General features: G+C 42.5%; 1 protein-coding gene across 1 annotated transcript in view; it reads left to right on the top strand.

Moving 5' to 3' along the window:
• The first annotated feature begins 2,332 nt into the window (after positions 1–2,332).
• Aadat (aminoadipate aminotransferase) overlaps positions 2,333–23,090 on the top strand; it is a 25,865-nt gene continuing 5,107 nt past the window's right edge. Inside the window, exons 1-10 of the mRNA XM_005368094.3 lie at positions 2,333–2,830; positions 3,759–3,927; positions 7,850–7,982; positions 10,936–11,010; positions 14,620–14,829; positions 17,033–17,098; positions 18,823–18,905; positions 19,356–19,452; positions 21,291–21,352; positions 22,553–22,617. Coding sequence (XP_005368151.1) covers positions 2,764–2,830; positions 3,759–3,927; positions 7,850–7,982; positions 10,936–11,010; positions 14,620–14,829; positions 17,033–17,098; positions 18,823–18,905; positions 19,356–19,452; positions 21,291–21,352; positions 22,553–22,617 — 1,027 coding nt within the window. The 5' untranslated portion in view covers positions 2,333–2,763. The remainder of the gene's footprint in view (positions 2,831–3,758; positions 3,928–7,849; positions 7,983–10,935; positions 11,011–14,619; positions 14,830–17,032; positions 17,099–18,822; positions 18,906–19,355; positions 19,453–21,290; positions 21,353–22,552; positions 22,618–23,090) is intronic.

Raw genomic sequence — 23,090 nt, forward strand, 5'->3', positions numbered from 1 at the left:
ATCCTACTTCTTGATCTGGCTTTGTGGGGGCCTAGCCAGTTTGGATGTTCACCTTCCTAGACCAGGATGGAGGGGGGAGGACTTTGGACTTTTGGGAACCCTGACTGCTCTTCAGACTTGAGAGGGAGGGGGAGAGGAGTGGGGGGAGGGTGGGAGGAGTGGGAGGCTGGGAGGAGGCGGAAATATTTTTTCTCAATATAAAAAATAAAAATCAGGAAGGCAAGCAAATCTAGGAAATGAAAAAAAAAATACTATGTCCAATAAACAGCAGGAAGCAGTTTGGAGAAAACAACACCCAAATTCCCAAAATGATTGTCTATAAATGTTTGTTTTCATTGAAAAGGGTCATAAGTGTTTAATGATCATAGTCAATTTCTAAAAAATAACTAAGTAAATAAATGAATAAATAAACAAATAAATAAATAAGAGGGATATGAAATAAAGATAAATACTTTGCATTGGTATGAATTTTGGCTTATTGATACAAATGTAAGGTCAATTTTGTTATACATATGTTTCTACTCTTGTCTAAGGTATTATGTTTATACAGCTCATTTAAAAATGTAATATATAATTGAAAATTACAGATTATAGTCATTTCTAATAGTCAAGCTTATAGTCATGCTAGGTTTTCTAGATATATGGAAATATACTTCAGTTAGATAGGTAATCTTCAACACTTCAAAAACCTACAAAATATGGCATTTAAAAGACTTTTCTTGACAATGAGACATGTCTGCTTTTGGCAGCACCAATTGCTACAAGAGGATGATGGACCTCAAAGAGGCTCCTTATGGAGTTTGCTAGCCATTTGAGCAAGAAACTGCTCTTGCCTGTATTGCCTGGCTGTATGCTGCATGAACTGAACATGCAGGACCAAAAGAAAAGTGACTGCTGAACTTTCCAAAAGATGGGATGGTCCATTAGGGTTCCTGTTTCATGAAAAAAGTCTGCCAGATATTCTGCAGAACACAGAAGAAAGTGACTCACATACTGCCAATATAGGCAGAAGAGCCTTTCAAATTTCCTGCTTCATAGAAAAGTCTACTGGATACTATAGGCCTGTAGGCTGAATATGGATGCCCCAACAGTACAGAAGATCTTTGGGTGACTGTCCAGGCAGTGAGATGTCTCCGTCAATTCTAAAGTTTTGGAAGTTGCTTATAATGCACTTCCTGTTAACTTAGGTAATATGTATTTCTGGAGGTCATTGTTGGAACTGAAGGCAGATAGTTATAGTTTTCCTAAGTTATATAGAAAAAGATGAACTAAATATGAAACTTTAGACTCATAAATACTGTAACTGCAATTCTTATTTGATACCTGTTTTGTTATATGTAATTTTATTATGGTAACGTTAAAACCTTCTTTTTTATTCAAACAGAAAAAAGGGGAAATGATGTCTGATTCCCCTCTATATGCTGTGAATATGTTTTATTACCATTGGCTAATGAAGAATCTGCTTTGGACTATGGCAAGGCAGAATAGACTAGGTAGAAAAACAAAACTGATTGCAGAGTCAGAGAGACGCCATGTAGCTGATGGAGAAAGACACTGGAATCTTACTGGTAGGCCACAGCCTCATGGTGATACATAGATTAATAGAAATGGGTTAATTTAAGATATAAGAGCTAGTTAGAAAGCTGCCTAAGCCATTGGCCAAATAGTGTTGCAATTAATATAGTTTCTGTGTGATTATTTGGGTCTGAGTAGTCTCTGATTACACCTTTGTTTATTATCCTTTGTTCATAAATAGACCCATTTTTCATCTCACCAGCCAAAACTATCTCAACAACTTAGCCTCAAAGTATGCAAATTAGATAAATGAGAAACAAGTATCCAAACGCAGTTGTGTTTCTTGATTTTGTTTTGCTGTGCTTTGTGGTGCTGAGAACGGAACCCAGAACTTTGTACATGCCTGGCAAGTTCTCTACCACTATTCTGTATCTCCAGTCTCAAATGTGGTTCTTAAACACTGAGACTTCAGAATGCATCTTCGAATTTGGGGTTCAACTCTTCCCGCTCATTCTACATGATTCATACATTGGAGAAAATAGTGGAATTAATCTGAGTACCCTTGAAGTTCTGTCAGAGAATGCCAAGAGTTTTATTAAAGAAATAAGAATTTCGCTCACCTTTGGTACTGAGCTACCAGGCTGAGCGCCTCTTACAGCACCGGCTGCAGTGGCACAAAGCCACCACCAGAGGACACGGAAAGACCAGGATCCTGAGATCAGGTCTGGTTCCAGGGGCTCATTTCAAAGATCAGGCAGGACAAAACCGACAAAACCTTACTCAAAGGCGATTCTGTGTTGCAAGACTCTGAGCTTGCAAGGTCAAAAGTCAATGCTGCCTTTGTATGGATTCGGACACTAATCCCGGTTGCGACCGTGCAACACTGCGGTGTCTGGCCTTTCTCGCCCCTACACGCCCATTTTGGCCGGTGGACTGCTTTAGGGCCACGCCCTGCGGTTGGCTGCCATAGGCCAGTGCGCGGGGCGGGAGAGGGCATGGCCTACTGCAATCTTCCGGCGTCGGTCGTGGTGCCCATCCCCTCTGCAGACGGACTTTGTCCCTGCTGTCTCCTGGCCCAGGCCTATTTAAAGAGCAGACACCGAAGACAGCCGGCAGCCGGGCAGGTTGGGTAGCGTTCTGCAGCATTCCGCAGGGCCAGCTAACTGTGCTTCCCCGGTGAGCTGGGAAGTCGTTCTAAGCAACCGTTTTTTTCCTCCCCCCGAATCCTGCGCCACGCGACCAACAGACATGAATTACTCACGGTTCCTCACGGCAACCAGCATTGCCAGAAAGCCTTCTCCCATCAGAGCCACAGGTGAAAAACATAGGCAGCGCCTCCCCTTGTCTCCAAGAGTGTTTTCTTTTGCACGGTGCACTGTTGTGGTGGTCACCGCTAGGTTGCACTCATTCATTCAAGGCTGAAGACAATCTGTGATCTTGAAGGAGGAATAGATAACGATGTTCACTAAGAACTTGGGCTGAGGCGAGGCAAAGGCAGTGAGTACTTTCGCTGGGGTGTTGGAGACGCTGAACCAAAAGGACAAGCTCAGCTGTTTGCCCTGGGGCACATCTCTGCAGAGGACACCTCTGCAGGGAAGACAGAGGTGCACGGGTGTGGAGTGAGGGGCCTGGGAAATGGGAGTTAGAGGTGGAGCTGGGAAGCACACAGCTGGGTATTGGGATAAGCGGAGAAAGGCCTTCTGCTGCTGTGTCCCTTTGCTTGATTCCAGAACTCTCTCCTGTTTTCCTGACCGTCCCCATGCTTCTATTCCTCCACAAAGTGTGGAAGCCGAGAAAAAGTAATTTTGTGTTTATTTTAGACTAGCATTCGGTCTCTGCACAGTGGCCACTATGGCAGAGTAGCAGAGTAGCGTGAGTAGGTGTTTTAATAAATAGCAAGAATGCTCTTCTCTCAGTCCTGGAGGCTGGGAAGTCCCCCACATCAGGTACCCAAAGAGGGAAATACCTCTTGGTGATGCTTCTTGCTGCAGCTTGGCCTCTTTCGTAAGAACACCAATTCCGTTTCTGAGGTCAGGGCTACCGTGATCTAAACCCCTCTTTAACATGTCATATCGAGTACTAGATTCTAATTCAGGAACTGGTCAGAGACATCCACATTAAGGCCACGGCACGTTCTATCGCGAGATGTTGTAAAGCACGATCGTCGACTATAACTCATACGGAATTGTCTGTTTATATATGCTTCGGTAGACATATTTTCTTCTCTTTTGTGTTTATCATAGTTGATATAATGAGCAAGGCCCCGAAAACCTTGATCTCTCTGGCTCCTGGATCTCCGAACCCCAAAATGTTCCCCTTTAAGGAGGCTAGTTTCACTGTGGAAAGCGGAAACACCATCCGATTTGAAGAAGAGACAATCAGAAGAGCCCTCCAGTACTCTCCAAGCTATGGGTAAGCTGTCAATAATAGATGATAAATTCTACTGGCTCCGTTCCATATCCCCCTGCTAAAGTGACCTAGTCCTTTTGTTAATGACGAGCACAATGACTCGGACAATTTGGAGAAGAAATTTTCAAATGGTAAAAAGCAAAATCAGTACTAAATGCTTCCCACTTCCCAGTGACTGGTTTTCAACTTTAAATGACTGGGAAAGCCAGAGAAAGAAAAATCTAGAAGAAAGTACTATTTGATCTGAGTATGATACTAAAAAGAACGCTAGATGAAGCAGTGTAGTGGGAAAAGAGAGAAAATGGATAAAACAGTCCTTGGGCAATAATGATGTTTCTTCTTTTTTTTTAAGAATCAAATGAGAATTTTATTTTTTTTTGTATTGAAAATAGATTACTTTCTCATATAACATATCCTGCTTATAGTTTCCCCTCCATCCACTCCTCCCGGTTCCTCCCCACATCCCCTCCCTTCCTAGTCCACTCCATTTCTGTCTGATTGATAAAACAATGGATTCTAAGCAATAATAATAACCAAACACAACAAAATAAAATGTATAAGATGAGTCAAAAAACTTTCATATCTATGTTTGGACACAGCAATTCAAAAGGAAGTGTCCCAAGAGCAGGCACAAGAGTCAGAGACCAGTTTGTTCTCATAATCAGAAGTCCCATAAAAAATTCTAAGCTAATGGCTGTAATGTGTAGGCAGAGGGCCTGGTGCAGACCCACGCAGGTCCTGCTTGCTGCTTCAGTCTCTGTGAGCTCATATGCGCCTTGTTTGGTTGATTCAGAGGGCCCTGTTCTCTTGATGTCCTCCCTCTCCTCTGACTCTTCCAATCTTTCCACCTCCTTTCCGCTGGATTTCCTGAGCTCTTGTGGGAGGGATTTGATGAAGTCCTCATTTTTAATTGTATTATTTGGGTTTTTGATATCTAGTTTCTTCAGTTACTTATATACTTTGGATATTAGTCCTCTATTGGATGTGGAGTTGGTAAAAATCTTTTCCCATTCTGTTGGCTGCCACTTTAGCCAATTGACGGTATCCTTTGCCTTACAGAAGCTTTTCAGTTTCTTGATTGAATTTCATTGTTGATTTTAGTGCCTGTTCAGAAAGTTTTCAAATCCATGCTGTTAGTCTGTGTCTTTTTATTGGGCAGTTGAGACCACTGATATTGAGAGATAGCAAAGACCAATTATTGTTGATTTCTGTGGGGTTGTTTTTCTTGATGCTTTTATTGATGGTGATGGTGGTGGTGGTGGTGGAGGAGGAGGAGATGGTGTGTGTATCTGTGTGTGTTTCCCTTCTTTTGGTTTTGCTGGTGTGAGATTATTTGTTTCCTGTGTTTTCATGGGTATAGTTAACCTCCTTAGGATGAAGTTTTCCTTCTAGAACTTTCTATAAGGGCTGGATTTGTAGATAGCTATTGTTTAAATTTGACTTTATCATGGAATATCTTACTTTTCCTTTCTTTGGTTATTGAAAGTTTTGCTAAGTATATTAGTCTGGCTGGCCTCTGTGGTCTCTCAGGTTCTGTTGTTCATCTGTCCAGACCTTTCTGACTTTTAGTCTCCATTGAGAAGTTGGGTGTAATTCTAAAAGATGTCTTTTGTGCATTTCTTGGTCTTTTTCCCTTGCAGCTTTTAATATTGTTTCTTTGTTCTTTATCTTTATTGTTTTGATTACTATATGGCAGGGGGATTTTCTATTCCGGTCCAATCTATTTGGTGTTTTGAACCTTTATAGGCATCACTTTCATTAGGTTAAATTTTTTTTTTCTAGGATTTTGTGAAAAAGTATTTTCTGGGCCTTTGAGCTGGGTTTTTCTCCTTACTTTATTCCTGGTATTCCTAGTTTTGGTTCTCTCTCTCTCTCTCTCTCTCTCTCTCTCTTTCTTCCATTCTTCTTTGGGGGAGTGATTTTTCTAGACAAGATGTCTTTGAATAGTTCTGGCTGTCCTACATCTAGCTCTGTGGACCAGACTGGCCTAGAACTCAGAGACCCACCTGCTTGTGCCTCCCAGGTATTGGGATTAAAAGGGTACACCACCAACATCCAACCAGGTTTGGTTTTTTCGTAGTATCTCTGATTTTCTGGATGTTTTATGTTGGGATTTTTTTTTCAGATTTAACATTTTTGACCAATGTGTACATTTTTTTCAATCATATCTTCAATGCCTGAGATTCTCTCTCCCATCTTTTGCATTCTGTTAGTGAAGCTTGCCTCTGTAGTTCATGTTCTAATTCTTCAATTTTTCATTCTGGATTTCCCTCAGTTTGTGCTAGGTTTTTATAGTTTTTCTGGTTTGTTTTTTTTGTTTTTTTGTTTTTTTTTTGTTTTGTTGCTTCTATTTCGTTTTTTGGGTCTTAAACAGTTTTATTCCTTTCCTCCTAGTGTTTGTTTGTTTTTTCTTGAAATGCTTTAAGGGATTTGTTCATTTCCTCCTTCAGGAACCCTAGCATCTTCATATAGTTGGTTTTAAGGTCTTTTTCTTATGCTTCAGCTGTGATGAACATTGCTTGCTGTGGTAGGATAGCTGGTGGAGACATATTGCCCGAGTTATGGATTGTGTTCTTATGCTAATGTCTAGGTGTTGTAGCAGGAGAGCCGGGCCACCCGGCTAGCTTAGCCTCAAAATAACCACACAGAAATTCTATTAATAAAAACCACTGCTTGGCTCATTAGCTCTAACTTCTTATTGGCTAATTCTTACATCTTAATTTAACCCATTTCTATGAATCTGTGTATCACCAGTGGCTTATCAGGTAAAAATTCCCAGCGTCTGACTCTGGTGGATCTATGGCATCTCTCCGACCCTGCTTTCTTCCTCCCAGAATTCAGTTGTGTCTTCTCTGCCTACCTAAGTTCTGCCCTATCAGACCAAAGCAGTTTTCTTTATTCATTAACCAATACAAGCAACACACAGAAAGAAGGACCTCCTACACCATCTAGGCATCTGGGTTTGGGATGCTTATAGCCCTAGGTGCAGATTTCTGGGTTTGTCTTTGTTGGGTGGATGTTTCGTTTCTTGGTTTCTTCTTCCTCTATGGATTTTCAAAAACTATGATGGCTGCCGGTGCTGGAAGCTGGAATGCAGTGATGAGTGCAGAAAGGGTGGTCAATAAATAGTCTGTGAGGCCCACAGAAGACGTAGGCTGAGGGGAAAAGAGGCTGCAGCTGGTGATCTGCTTCAGAACTAGGGAAGAGACTGAAGCATTGAGTCTGGTGGAAGGGAACAGAGAGAGCGGAAGAGGTCTGCGGACAGCTTACCTGGTTTTCTGGCAGGCATTATGATGTCTCCTTTTAAACACAAATGCATGGCTTCCATAAGTTCAAATATCTAAGTGCCAGAAAGCAAACTGAACCCTATGCCTTAAGACTTCTTTTAGCTGGTCTTCTCCCAATGATAAAGGTTAATTTATTAATTCTTTATGTAATATTTTATTACATGTAGAGTGGAATATGCATCATCTCAAAGCCAGCCTGGGCTATATACACACTCAGAGCAAACAAAAAATCCTGTGTTTGAAGAGTTTGTTGAAATCGTGCAATTAATGCGAACATGAATTGGGCAAACATCTAGATAGCGTACAGGAATCTTCCTAGAGTCCCAAAGACTCTACTCTGTAATGAATGTCCTGGGGGAACAGGCTTCGATATAAGTAGAATGTAGAATCAAGCTTGATTCATGGAGTAAACGGCTGGCTTTATGTGAATTTCTGGCTGATTGAATTTATGTGAATCGCTTAATGTCTCGTGCTCTTGTACCATTTTTTAAATGAGAATATTGAAACTGCTGAAAGGCGTTTGAGGGATTTTTAAATTGAATGTATAATGAGTTTGATATTAAGTCACTATTTCTTCTCTGCCTACTAGTTGTATGATTATTATGACCACAAATTTTAAAATGCATTGTATGCCTTAGAATTCCAGAACTTCTGTCCTGGGTAAAAGAGTTGCAAATAAAATTGCATAATCCTCCCACTGTCCACTACCCATCCAATCAAGGACAGATGGATCTCTGCATCACCTCCGGCTGCCAGGACGGCCTCTGTAAGGTAAGAATGGAAGGAGAAGGAAGGTTTTGTGAAGAATCAAGCACACTCCTAAATGTGGTCATCTCCCACACACTTTAAGTGGATCGTATTTTGTGGGCTAAGTGTAAGCCTTTTTCTCTGGGATAATATGCAGAAAATTCAAAGTTAAAGACAGGATGAGGATCGGAGGGGTGAAGGCAAGGGGGACAGTCCACAAAAGTCAGGTACAAATGGTTTTTGGTTAATTAATAGATATGAGAAATCAAGCAACCAGTTCTTTTTGTGTTTAGAAGAAGAAACAGAGTTAGCTACTGTGTAGATGTTTGCCAGAGGAGAAACATCTGTGATTCTATGGACTGAGAGTTAGGAGTTGTCTCAAAGAAATGACCTCCTTCAGAAAGCCCATTGTGACCTTCCCTGGGGAAAGAGACAGAAAATCCTTTCTTTATTGTCTGTTACAACTCCAGTCATATCAAAAAAGGAAGTTAGTATAAGTGACTTTATTATGGAGATCACAGCAAGAATCTGGTTTAATTTTTGTTCCATGTGTTCCATAGTAGCTGATCTATGCTTATATTTAAATCCGTCATATGTTTTTAAATAAATTAGCCTCATTCTATCAGGCTAGGTTAAGAATAGATTTTTTTATGTCTCTTAAAGCTATTTTATTTTTTAATTTATTCTTTGAGAATTTTCTAAATGACCGCAATGAAAAACGGTCATAGTCACCCCATATTTCCTTCCTCTAATTCTCTTAAACCCACAAACACATCTTCTTTCCAAATTCACATTCTCCTCTTTTCTTAATAACTGGCTAAGTCCAATTAATGCTCTCATCATGCATGGGTGCAGAGCCATCCACTGGCGTGCGGGCAACCAACCAACAGCCAAATACACCAGAAGGACAATCTTCTTTCCCAGCAGTCATCAACCTCCGCTAGCTCCTCAGCTGGGGTGAGCCCTTGAGAGTTCCCCCACTTCTAATCTCCATCCTGTAATCAGTGCCAAAGGGGAGGGGCAGCTGCCTTTCAGCTGATCCACTTGGTGCTTGTAGGCCTCCTCCTTCTTTGTGTGGTCAAGACACCTGTCAGTCACTCGGCTGGTCTGCTTGGTGATAGGATGGATGCCTTGTGAAGGCCAGGTCCATTAGGAGGAGAATGTTTTCTATCAGATGTCAAAAGTTCAGAACGGTAAAAATAAGTGAAGCATCAGGTCAGATTGGAGAACAAAAGTTAAGTCCTCTGGCCCAGTTGAAAATGGCCCTCTGTTTTATTGTGATATATTTATTGGCTTTTAAACTGCCAGGAGGAAAGACTTGAGGCAGAGACGGTGGTACAGCAGAAGGTAGGTAGGGGTTGTTGTTCTGTGTCTCATGCACAGTCGAGTTGTGTTAGACCCGACACAAACTGTGGTCTGCAGTGAGTGACATCAGGGGTCCTCACACAGTCCAAACCTTGTCACCCCTAACTGCTAAGCACTCCGTCCTTTTGGGACACTGCAGCTCTCTCCGCCTGCACTCTCCTCCGTCAGACTTGTGTAACCTCCTCTCCGCTACCCTCCTTGCCTTAGCTCTGATTCCCCGGAGTCACACCTCAGTCCTTGAGCGTATCTGCGTACCGCGTCTGGGTGCCTTTGTTCACACACGTGTGATGAAGCGCATGCCCACCACTTCCACGCACTTTCCAAATGCATTTGTCCATTGTCTGCCTAACACTGTAGCAGAATGTTTGAGGCGGGAAAAACAAAACTAAACTCAACAACTCCTCTCGACCAGGTACAGGCGCCTCTTTGGTCCTGTATTTAAGCGATTGGCACTAAAAATCTCAAAGTCTTCCTCTTGAGTCCCTCACGGCCCACAAGCGTGCCCCATTGGTTTTTATTCCTTAAAGACCTCTCAGGCCTTCCCTGCCTTGCCACCTCTCTAGCTGAGGCTACCTGCCTACCCCTAGGGTCATATCAATAATTCCCAACAGCCCTCCAAACTTCCCAGCTGTTTGCCCATCTTCTCGTACTATTTTAGACTGTAGTCAGAACAATCTTGCGAAACTGCATTTCTGAAAAATGTGGCTCATCCTATTCTCTTCTCCCTTCTAAAGTTCTTAATCACCTTCTACGGCCTGAATGATTACGTGGTGTAGTTGCTGTTTGCCCACATCAACGCTCTCTGTCTCTCTTTCTCTCTCTCTCTCTCTCTCTCTCTCTCTCTCTCTCTCTCTCTCTCTCTCTCTCTCTCTCTCTCTCTCTCTCTCCCCTCCTCTTTATATTTCACTTTAAGTCCCAGAAGTCTCCTGGTTTATGGTTTATTAAAAGATATCAATTGTCACTTATCCCTATATATACTAGCTCTATATATATTAGGACATCACTTCCTCACCGAAGTCTTACCAAAGTTCTCTGAATGCCAAAGTCCCGCAATGAGATGTCCATGATGTTGGGCACCTGATCCTAACAGCACTTGCCACGGATTTGGCCCCTCTATTGAAATGATTATCTGATTAGTGTCTATGTCTAGCTCTCCTAGAGGATCAGGATCCATGAGAGTTAGGAACCTGGCCATTTTGCCAAGGATTTTATCTCCAGTACTCTTCTCTGGTCTGATTCATAATCAACATCTAACATGTTTTCCAAAAAGCAATAAAAGAAGGAGATGAATTTTAGGAGCCAGACAAGTTGTGTTCTTTTTCATTGTGTCCTACAACAGAATGCAACAAGCTGCTGGACAGCAAAACCCAGACCATTAGCTACGTTGACAAATAAAGTTTTATTGGCACTCAGATACTCTCACTTACTTACACATTGCCTGCGGGTGCTCTCTCCCTATGGAGGACAGAAACACTATGGCTCACACAATAGTTATTGCCTAACCCTTAAGGAAAAATTTCTAACTCCCCTCTAGATCCTGGGAGCACAAAAGAAAAGATGTTCTAAGAACAGGAGCTGTTCTATCCAAGCTAACCCCTGCTTCTTTTGTCAGGCATTTGAAATGCTCATCAACCCCGGAGACACTATCCTTGTAAACGAACCTTTGTTTCCTGGAACCCTTTATGCTGTGAGTACATATTTTACAAAACAGAAAGTCTCTTCAGCCCTTTGGAACGCCTGTCATCTCAAAGACCTTCTTAAGAGACAAGTTCTTCTATTAAGCTTTGCAGCAAGGCTCAGTAGTGTCATGTGTTTAAAACTGGTGTGGTTTATTAGCTTCTGCAGTCATTTGGTCCCTAATCTGTTTCTCACAGTAAAGTTCACTTTCATTACAGTTTAACAGGGTGCTTGATTTTGTGTGACAGCCGAATTCTGAGTGCGTGATATGCTATTAATCACATTAACATCAAAACACTAAGATCAAAGCTGCTGTTTTAAAAAGAAAAAGAAAATTGTGTTTTTTAAAAAGCAGTTTAGAGGGCTGGGGAGATGTTTCATAGATTAGAATATTGGCTCATGCAAGGAGAAGACAAGAGTTCAGTTGCCCAGAATCCAAGTCAGTTCTGGTGGGAGCGAGATCTATCTGTAATTCCAGACTCAGAAGGCAGAGCCTGCGAATCCCCAGAGCAAACTGGCTATCTAGACTAGCTATGGATTCTGATTTGATTGAGAGACCCCGGCGTAATGAATAAGGTTGAACACTGATAGAGGGTGATTCGCCTAACATCAACCTTGGGTCTATACATGCACGGAACCACGCACACACACGACAACACAGGAAGGTAGATCAAAATTTAAAAGGTGCACTCTGTACTAAATTGATTTTAAAGAGTCTTTGGTTTCAGTGAAGTTGTCTGGAATCCCGTGAACATTTTTAGTGATTCACTCTTAGCAGCAATGAACTACAAAGGAGTGGAGGAAAGAGTATGTTCCAGTTCCTGGCACCAAGCAGAAATGATTGATTTATGTTACAGGAAACAAGTTATATCTATAGCACCTGGATATGTTTTGAAACATTCAGGAGAGGAGTTATGGGGAAGACAAAGTGGGACTGAGAGGTAGGTCTAGAAAGAAAGTTTAAGTAAACGGAATTATTTTGACTAACTTTATTTAATTTGATCTGGGCATGTGGGGTTTATTATTTATTAATTATTAAGTTAACTTGAGCTGTGGCTGAGTTTCAGGCAAAGGTGGTGTGGTTGTGTGTGAGTGTGCTCTGAAGCCATTTGTACTTCCTGGAACTTAATGACTTCAGATACTGTGTTGCACGAGGAGAGATGCTACCTTCCTATCTGTAGACTTACCATATACTTTGGTGTTTGAAATATTTCTGTAACGAGTACTTTCATTTCCAAACCAGATTGAATTGTGTGCTGTTTTTTTTTCTTTGAATTCACAGCAGTATGAGGATATAAACAGACAAAATATCTGTCCACTATAAATTATAGTTAACATTTTCATCTGTGACCCAGAGGCTCCTAAAAGGTGTATGCAACACATTGAGCATGCCCTATTTCTTCTTTAAAGAACTAAGGAGTATGTACTAAAGTTATACTGTATAAAAACTGTGTCCAATTCTTAATATTTTATATCAAGTGTGACTTAATTTACAAAAACGTGCTTTTCCATCGCCAAGAGTTTGAGGTCAACCATGTTACATGTCAGCTTACTATAAGTCTGCACCAGTATGGTCTAGTTGGGAGTCTCTTCTCCAGTGTTAAGACAGTAGGACTGCAGCATGCAGGAATAGGGATATTATATGTCTCACCGCTGACTATTAGGTTGGTTTGGGGAATCCCACTTTAGGATGGCTGTGTTCACAAAGTGGATCGGAGGCAGGGAAGTACAGCTGGAACCAGGAGAGAATTCAGAACTGTCCCTTGATAAGACGAATGGTTCTAGGAACTGTGGCAGTTTTCCCTGTCCTAGAAGCATGGGAATTCTCTTCATCATATAAAATACTTAGATCTACTTGTCCACACTGTTAGGGTGGTAAAACTGAACATTGAAAATAGATTCTTTTCTCATACAATATATCTTGATTATGGTTTCTCCCCTCCTCCTCTTCCCAGCTTCTCCCCATCTCCCCTCCCAATCCACTCCCTTTCTGTCTCCCATTAGAAAAGAAAAGAATTCTAAGAGGTAACCAAACAGGACAAAATAATACATAATAAGATGATGCGAAAACTTTGATATCAAAGTTGGACACAGCAACTTAGCAGACAAGAGTACCAAGAGCATGCACAAGAGTCAGAGACCCACTCATTCCCAGTCAGGAATCCCATAAAAATACTGACCTAATAGCTATACTATACACTCAGAGGAACTGGTGTAGACCCATGGAGTTCCTGTGCTTGCTGCTTCAGTCTCTGGAAGCTCAGTGTGCCTTGCTTAGTTGATTCATAGGCCTGTGTTCTGCTGTTCACCCCCACTGGCTCTTACTGTCTTTCCACCTCATCTTTCACAGGATTCTCTGAACTCTAGTGGAGGGATTTGATGGAGACCTCCAATGTAGACTCTCTCTCTCTCTCCACATAATGCCTGGCTGTGGGTCTCACATCTGTGAAGGACACTATTTCCACTCATAGTAAGAACCTCCTAACCATTAATCTTACCAATCTGCCCAGAGGAATGTAATGGCTAGTGTTGGTTGTCAGCCTGATTGGCCTGAGAACTAACTCTCTCTCTGTCTCTCTGTCTCTCTCTCTGTCTCTGTCTCTCTCTCTGTCTCTGTCTCTGTCTGTCTCTCTCTCTGTGTCTCTCTCTGCCTCCCATAGGTCTTCCCCTCTCTACCCATACTCCCTACCCCTGCCCCTACCTCTACCCCTTTTCTTCAACCTCTCTCTCTTTTCTGAACCACCACCATGTGAGGCTGTTCTGCTCCTCTATGCTCTCCCTGCCACAATGGATGGAAATCCCTGAAACCATGAGCCTATATAAACTTGCCCTTCAGGACTGGAGAGATGGCTCAGTGGTTAAGAGCTTTGCCTGCTCTTCCAAAGGTCCTGAGTTCAATTCCCAGCAACCACATGGTGGCTCACAGCCATCTGTAATGAGACTTGGTGCCCTCTTCTGGCCTGCACTGTATACATAATAAATAAATCTTTTTAAAAAATAAAAATTACCTGTCCTTCCTTAGATATTTCTGCTCATGCACTTGGTCACAGCACCGCGGCACACATGTGGTGTCCCCCATAATTGCCCATGGGTAGCGGTAAACCAGTCCTCTTCTCTTATAAGATGATTCAGCCAGAAGAGGCAAGTCGAGCGCTGCCAGCTTCCGAGCTGCATTTCTCTCCCACCACACACCCCCTCAAGGCTATGCAGCTTGCTCCCTGGCATCTTTCCTTCCAAGCTCCAACCTCACAGAAGCACCTTCTGTTTGGCATGTTGCCAGTCGTGGAGCAAATGGGGAAACACATAGACAAGCAAGAGCTGGTGTTTTACAGTGGCGGCTCACCTTCTGTGAACCAGAGTAAGACACACATGACCAAGCTTAACACAGGCGAGGCTAAGAAGTGCGAGCCTTCCTGTGGGAATGAATAGGCAGCAGCTGTTGCTGACCTCAGAGGAACAATAGGATTACAATATACAGCTCAAACCTCTGGAGCTCGGAGCTAAGTACAGTTCACATGCTTACGGGCATGAACGGCACAGTTCTTGATGCGTTTACAAAATGGTGCCTACTTTTTTTGTAATCTTGCTGCATTCTTGGGTTTTCTTTTGTCCTCCACAGATGAAACCATTGGGTGGCAACATTATTAACGTCCCCAGTGATGAGCATGGGATTATTCCAGAGGGTCTCAGAAAAATACTTTCCCGGTGGAAACCAGAAGATGCCAAGGACCCCATGAAAAAGACTCCAAAATTTCTTTATACTGTCCCAAATGGCAACAACCCTACAGGCTACTCGTTGACGAGTGCCCGCAAGAAGGAAATCTATGAGGTATTTCCGAGAAGGTGGCAAGTATGTGGTCAGGCTTCTTCTTTGTCTTTGGGGAGGGGGGTGCTGATTTTTCTATCGCCCTCTTGTTTCCAAGATACCTTCTAATAAAAGGGACTCCTCCATCTATGCCAAGGTTCCGACCAAGTTAACACACAATAAATGGCCACAGCTCTTGTCTCTGAATTTCCTTTCTTTTAGTTGGTATTTTAATACGAGAAAAGTGGCGTTCTTGACCACCTGTGATGAGGACACATTTGGTTTATATTACTGGATGCTTGTGTTTCCCCCTTATTTTATTTATTACTGGATGGTTGTGTTTCCCCTCTATTTTAGACTTGTTCTGTCTCTTTGCTACTCATCATCACTTTGGGCAAAAAAAAAAAAAAATTAAAAAACCAATAGGGGACTCTTCTTCCTAAAATCTCTGTAGGTGCCTATGCTGCCCTGTACTTTTGCTATTTTTTTTAATATCAAGCATGAACAGAGCTGTACATAAATCTGAAAAAATAAGATAAGCCTTTTGTAAGGCTTCTGCTGTTCCTGAGTCCCTAACCTTCCCTACAACTTGCTCTAAAAATAAGTGTTAAGCACTGTTTATCTACATGGAACCTAACTGTGTGCAGTGGAATCACAGCCAGATTCTAACCAGTGTCTTCTCCTAAACAGCATAAAGGTTAGAGACATTGCTTTGATAGTTATAATCTGTTTTATCTCCCAGGCTCTCTCCTGAGCTGTGCTATCTACAGGTTTCCCTAATAGCAGTATCCGGTCCCATGACTATAAATTTCATGTTGCATAAGTTGATGTCCCCCTTGCTTAGCTCCACCTCTACCCTGAACTCCAACTGTGTGTCATTGTAATTTCAAACTTAACCTGACCCCAAATAACCCAGCTTTTCCCTAGCCCCTCCCCTAAACCTCTCATGTACAACCCACCCTTCCGTGCTCTCCAGCATGGGGGTGTCCATGACCAATTCCCTTCACTTCTCTCTTTCTGTTCTCACTTCTCCCTTCTTATATACGATTCATCCTGTGGACCCCACCACCAAGTTCTTCTAAGTTGATCTTTTTTCTCCACCACTACTCCTAGCTCCACTTCCTAAGCCACCGTCCCTCCTCACTGTGTGACAGCATGACATCAGCACTCACACTGTTCCTCCTGTTTAACTGGTCTCTGTTTGCAGGGCAATCAGTCAGCCCTAGGCCCTGAGTTATGGTAAACAAAGAGCCAGCCTTGTGACTTTCGAAATTCTAAAAGTTAAAAAATTCCATTATAAGTTTGTAAAGCTGTGTGATGCCATTACTCCGTTCTCTCTTTTTTCCCCTCCCTCTCCTTCCCTCTCTTTCTCTCTTAGCTTCTCCCCAAATGCCAAAGCCATATTCTCCTTTTCTGTTATTAATCCCCCCGTTTTGTTCACCCCATGATCCCTCCTTTCACTCATCCCTCAGTCTAGAATCCTCCTTCCCCAATATTTTCATAACTAATTGATCATCTTGAGTTTTGTGACCTTGTCCGGAAGAGCTCCCCAGAAGTTTGACCTGAGAAATCTTCTCTCTTAGGGTGACTATGGCTAGGAATTACACCATGACCAAAACAACCTGGGGAGGGAAGGGTTTGTTTGGCTTACACCTCCATATCACAGCTCTTCGTCAAAGGGAGTCAGGACAGGAACTCAAACAGAGCAGGAGCCCAGACACAGGATCTGACACAGAAGCCATGAACGGGTGCTGCTTCCTGACTTGCTCCTCATGACTTGCTCAGCCTGCTTTCTTATGAAATCCAGAACCACCAGTCTAGGGATGGAACCCTCCACAGTGAGCTGCGTCCTCCCTCATCAATCACTAAGAAAATGCCTTGCAGCTGTATCTTATGAAGGCGTTTTCTCACTTGAAGTTCTCTCCTTTAGGATAGCTCTATCTTGTGTGAAGTTGACCTGAGACTAGCCAGCATGCTGTCCCATCACTCTTCCTCAGTTGTGACCTCCTTTAATCCTTATTCATTATCCAACTGGCTTATGCACATCTTGCCCTGCATGAGAAAAAGTGCCTTTAGCAGCTCACTTATCCCCAGCCTCAATGTCTGGGATAACAGGAACTGAATAGATGAAATCATGAACGGATGAGTGAGAACAAAGAATGGTGATTCCAGTAATTTTCATTTTAGACAGTTCTTAAGAAATAAATATATTGTTTTAACCTTTTAGCTTGCAAGACAATATGATTTTCTCATAATAGAAGATGATCCATACTACTTTCTCCAGTTCAACAAGGTATGTAGACTTAGGAAAGATCATTGTGGTAAGTTATTAGCTGCATTGGCCGTGAACCTGACTTGAGTCAATGAACATGAATAGTTAGTGTGCTTTCTATGGTTTTGCAATCTTCCAGTTTTGTCAGTTTTCTTTTTTGTATCAATGCTTATTCTAGAAATTAGCTGCCTTTGGAATAGTAGCTAGTTCTCTGAGAGATCCATTTAAACAAGCAGAGCCAAGTAGGCTGGTGGTGCAGAACTCCAGATCCTATTTCATATTAACCTCTGACATAGCATAGGTTTCATCTTGTATTTCGCCTTCAGTCTGGTAATGGTGGCTGATTAGACTGATAGCTAAGGGAGAATGAGGTGGTATTCAAGCTGAAGGCAAAGTAGGGCTGTGCTCAAAGTTCTCCATAGATGGAGAAGAAGGCACTGCAGCCACATAATTGCGCCCTTGTCAGCTAATCTGAACCTTATCTAGAGGATCAAGGGTGCTTGAAGTCATCCTCACTGTGTGTCTGCATTTCATGATGGTAACAGTTTTCCAGCAGACAGTAATAGTAGTCCATGCTCCAGAGCCTAACCAGGACTTGCATGTCCTCAGGACTGCAGACATCCATCCCTTCCTCTGATTGGATGCAGTTCCTCCCTTTACACCTACGGAGAAGACACAAAACTTATTTGCTACATAGTTTTGCAGAGCATGGTTTGCTGTGCCCTCTCTCCCTGAGTGTGACCATGAACCCCTTTCTCACTTGGCCCTACATTCAAAGAAAATCTTAGTATTTCTAGGGAAAAGTCAGCTCAGGAGCCCCCCCACCCCACCCCGAGACCAAGTTCTAAGCAACAAAGATGATGTATTTGTCCTAGAAAGACAGAGGGCAGGGAGTAAGAGACAAAGACAGGAAGTAGAGAATGAGGGAGAAAGGGATAACAAGGGAGAGGAAGAAGAGGTGTTTGCTCTGGAGGATGTGGGCAGGACAAAGGACTGTCTCTCATAGAGAGGAGACAGACATGGCTCATAGGCAAACAGCAGTCCATAAGGTAAAAGGGGAAACCCTGTATTAGGATGAGATGTTCAATTTTAATTGGGTGTATTAATTAAGAGAGCCAAAGGGAGCTTTTGATTGCTGAACTTCAATACTTTGATAGCCAGACTTTGATAGTCAGCTTGGTGGCTCGGGGGAGCCAAATAAGGGAGTAGACCTTGGGGGCAAGCTTTAGGGATGTAATCTAAAAGTTTTTAGCAAGGCAGAGAGAATGGGGAGAAGAGAACAGCCTGGCAGAGCCATGTTTGCCCTGCTCAGAATGGCTAGAGCCCCTTCCGTGTCAGTATGCAACATTAACTAAACCTCCCACCTGCATTCTGTCTTTCTAGTCAGTTCCAAGGATAGCCACTGTATCTGAGCTCATTTCCCCTGAGTCCTTCCCCTAAATCTAATAACCTCAGACTTCAATGCCGGGGGGAGACAGAGGACCTTTTGGAAGTTCCTCCAAATCCATAGTAATGACATCTTGAGCCAATAAGGAAACCTTTGTGAGTGTACTTCACAGAGAAACCCTGAGATCAGACAGACACTAGTATAAGAACACATACATTGCAGATCTTAGGGCCTAGAATAAGGTAAGACATGGCTGCTGTATGTGTCCAGGGTATTGCTGTTTGCCTGCTCCATTACAAAGCAACCTTGCAGTCATCAGAGCTTGCGTGCCAACAGTGGTTTTTTTTCCTATTTTCAGCCCTGGGTACCAACCTTTCTCTCCATGGATGTGGATGGGCGTGTGATCAGAGCCGACACCTTCTCAAAGATCATCTCCTCTGGGTAAGGCTTGCATCTCTAACATGAAGTTCACCTCAAATCTTTTAGTTCAAGAACCTCTTATTTAGAAGGCTTGTATTCCACTAGACTGAAACTCATTAATAGGCATGTGATTATTTTACTTGAGTATTATTTTTACAATGAGTATTATAATTTCCAGTATTCAGAGATGCTTGGCTAGTAGTATAAGCTGTAGGAAGGTGATCGAGCACTGTTTGGAAACTGGTATTAAAATATTATGTTTAAATTCTTAATGATACTCACATTGCTTTATAATATGTACTTAAATTTAAGTGTTTTGGAAGTAAGAATTAAGTACTTTGACTAGAATATTTAAGTCATCAAGATCTATTTGTCCCCAGGTCATCACTCTTTTCCTAGTGAGATCACCGAAATGATTCTCATTGCTCGCTGATGTGGGATTGGTATAAAGCCTTCTCTCTTTCTGTACAGGCTGAGAGTAGGGTTTATGACTGGCCCCAAGACCTTGATAGAGAGGATTGTTTTGCACACACAAGTCTCATCACTGCATCCCTGTACCCTCTCACAGGTAAGCGCAACTTAGGGTGGTGGTGGTGCTTGTTATTGTTATGGTTAATCAGAATCAGATGTAGACAAATAAGATTAATTTAAGCCGATAGGGAAGAAAAATCAAATGCTGAATCTCCATCTTTAAGACGGAATGAGCAGACCAGCACCTAAAAGGGTTTAATCTAAGCAGCAAATGAGAAATCCTTTAAGCCAGACGCTGCCTTCCCAGAGTCCTTATGAACCAGGGCGGACTCATCTGTCTGTGGAGAACACTAAAGGTCAGTCAATACTTGTGGGGGGAAAAACCCTATGGAACTAAATTTGATGAAGTAATTCAAACTTTGGCTTTCTTGTGTTGGGATTTATAATGATGTGAAGAAATAAGCCTGTTTAGGGTGTCTTCTGCGCAATCCTCAACTGCTTCCAAAGTTGATCATCAGAAAGCATTTTAATTAAAATAAAGTTAAGTAGTGAGATCATATAGGAATTTCCTCTCTAGCTTCGAAAAAGTAGTGGATTTGGGAATTATTAGTCTGGAGAACGAGATCTTTTCTTTTGTGCAGCCTTGCATTTGTTCGTGTGAATGCTCACATGTGGATTGCGTGAGCATACATGTGTGTGCACCGTGTGCGCAGATCATAGGTCGGCACTAGATGTCTTCCGTCATTGCTCTCCACATTATTCTTTGGAGCTCAGCTGGAGCTCACCTTTTTGCTAGACTGGCTGGCCAGTAAGCCCCAGGGATCCACCCGTGTCCACCTCCCTAGTGCTGGGATTGCAGGTTCCAGCTGCTGTGCCCGGCTTTTCGCGAATCTGGACTCGGCTCCTTTTACTTGCATGGCAAGCACTCTACTGACTGTACCATATCTTTGGCCCTCAAAACGAGAAGTTTATATCTCACAGGACACTTGTTTTATATTGTACATCCTATAAACATCCTGATATTTCACCAAAGAGCTTTTCTCATATTTTTATATTTTATCAACAAAAAATTATTATAACTTTCAGAGCTCCTCCACTTTAAGTAGAAAAATCTCTCAATATATAATAGAATATACCTGCTGTATATGTTTGGGGGACTCAGGATATAACTTGTTTTAGTATACACTTAACAGTGATTTGGTCTTGGGTTCGATCTTTACACAACCCAAGAGGAAAGAAAGAGAGTATTATATATGTTTTCAAATTTGCAGAGGTGTGGTAGTCCAGCAATCAACATCATGGATCCGGAGCTGAAATCTGTCTTGGAAGCCAAACTATGATCAGTTGTTTGACATGAAGAAAATTCAGTTTTGTGCTTCAGTTTCCTCGTCAGCAAAACAGAACTAACCTTCCTTAATCCTTATGAAGTTTCAAATATACAGATCTATTAATAAGTTATAGTAGAGCCTAGCACACGATGAAGTTCTGGATTTAATGAGGTTTTGCTTTCTTTTTTGTTTTTGCTTTGTGTGTGTATGTGGCCATTTGTGTGTGAACGGACAGGTCCAGGCCAGGGGTCAGCATCAGGTATCCTTTGAGACAAGATCTCTCACTGCAGCTAACAGACCTCAGCAATCACCCTGCCCAAACCCCAGCAAGGGGGTCGTAAGTGCACGCCATTGTGCTCAGCTCTGTGCAAAGGTGTTAGGGCCTGACCTCAGCCCCACGTGCTTATACAGTGAGCATTTTATAGCTGAGCCTGAGTACTGCTGTCCTGGTTTAATGAAGTTTATTGAAACCACAGATCTGACCCAGGCTTCTTGTTGCATCTTTCTGTGTGTTTACATGTAACAGGTTGTCTTCTGTGTTTAGAAAATACAACCTCGTTTCATTTGAGAATGAATGATGACATCACGGTCATTCTCTCTCTTTCAGCTCATGATATCACAGCTTCTATACCAATGGGGAGAAGAGGGCTTCCTGGCTCATATTGACAGGTATTGGATCGGTCGTTAAAATATCTGGGAGCAAAATAAGAGCACGGAAGTGCAAATACAAAGTGCAAATGATGCCATGTACTGGTTTATTATTTTTCCTTCTCTTTTAAAGATTTATTTAACTGTGGTTTGTGTGTATGAACGTTCGTTTGTATATATGTTACGTACCACATGCCCAGTGCTTGGGAGGCCAGAAGAGGGCACTGGATTCCCTGGAACCAGAGTTACACACTGTCGTGAACTAGTTATGAGATGGCTTTAAGCTGTTACGTATTGCTGGAAATCCTACCCAGATCCTCTGCAAGAATAGCGAATATCCTTAGTCATGGAGCCATCTCTCTATGCCCTTCATTCTTTTTTCTTCAGTGTCCAAAATCACTGTCTTTTTTTGTTTTACTTGCTTTTCACATAGAAGGTCTGCTCAGTGGCGTTCAAGGTCTGGCCTGAACTATTGCCCAAACACACCACACCACAGTGGTCCAGGTTAGGGGTCACTGTTTTAGCTGAAAGACTTCTTCTAGCTAGCTCCTTACATCTTGACCCCCTTCTATGATATTTTACCACAAGGCTCGTGGTTTGTTACCTTGTTTCTTGGGCAGCTACATGGCCTCCCTCTGACTCCACCTTCTTTCCTCCTCTTATCTCTGCTTGGATTTCCCACCTCTCTATATTCTGCCCTGCCATAGGCCAAAGCAGCTTCTTTATTAACCAATGGTGATAAAATATATTTTCAGCATACAGAGGGGAATCCCACATCAACCCACACATACAAACATTTTATTTGATGATCAGCTAAGGGCACAGGGCATGGGAACTGGTCGTGAATTGCTTTTGTGATGTAAGTGTGGTGCTTCCCGAGCCACTGAGACTGGCAGAAACTGGGTCCCCTTCCCTGACCAGTGACTCAGCATTGCGGTACAGCTTCCTTCCATCTCAAGTGTTTCCTTCACCAGCTGAACACAGAGGTCCGTCCTGCTATTTCTGCTGCATCTATACTCCATATTTTATAGAGAAATGGATTTTGCTCTATTCATTTTTATAATTTAACTTTTCGATAACAAAAGGGGAAGGAAGTTTTGTAAGTTTTTCAGGACACATGTCAAAGCACTACAGTGCTCTCTTGAAGCAGTCAACATTGCGGTGAAAGCAGAAAAGCACTGTGTCTGGTTCTGAACTCACTGCCTTGTCTTTGTCTTCTAGAACTATTGATTTCTACAGGGACCAGAGGAGTGCCATATTGGCAGCTGCAGACAAGTGGTTAAGTGGTGAGTGGTGAATTTGGCATTAATATACATACAAGCAATCGCACCTCTGGGGTGGATGACAGACACGGGCTGTGGTCAGTTCTGGTGTGTGTTACGCCCAAATCCGTGAAGTCCACCAAAAGCCAACAAGGAGACCAAGTTCCATATGTAAAAGCAAAGAGTCTTTATTTTTATGCAGGTTTGCAAACTCAGAATAAACAGAAAGCCCCTAGCTCAGTTAGAGTTGGGTTTTTATAGTAATAAAGGTGGAGGTGAGGGGTTTCTGAGGTTCAGAAATGATTGGCTGACATTTGTCTAGGTGTCCTGGTGAGGTGCGCTGACAGGTGATCTTATCTATAGCGGTTGGAATGTTAGGCATTTCCTTTGAATGCTGGTCTGTTCTTGGGTGGTGCTGGGTAATCTCAGCTTGTGGTTCTTCCTGCAACCGGGTATTGCTTCAGGGTAAACTACTGAGACTCAGGCCTCCATTAAAT

This window comes from Microtus ochrogaster, unplaced genomic scaffold (genome assembly GCF_000317375.1).
Source record: "Microtus ochrogaster isolate Prairie Vole_2 unplaced genomic scaffold, MicOch1.0 UNK28, whole genome shotgun sequence".
Lineage (NCBI taxonomy): Eukaryota > Metazoa > Chordata > Mammalia > Rodentia > Cricetidae > Microtus > Microtus ochrogaster.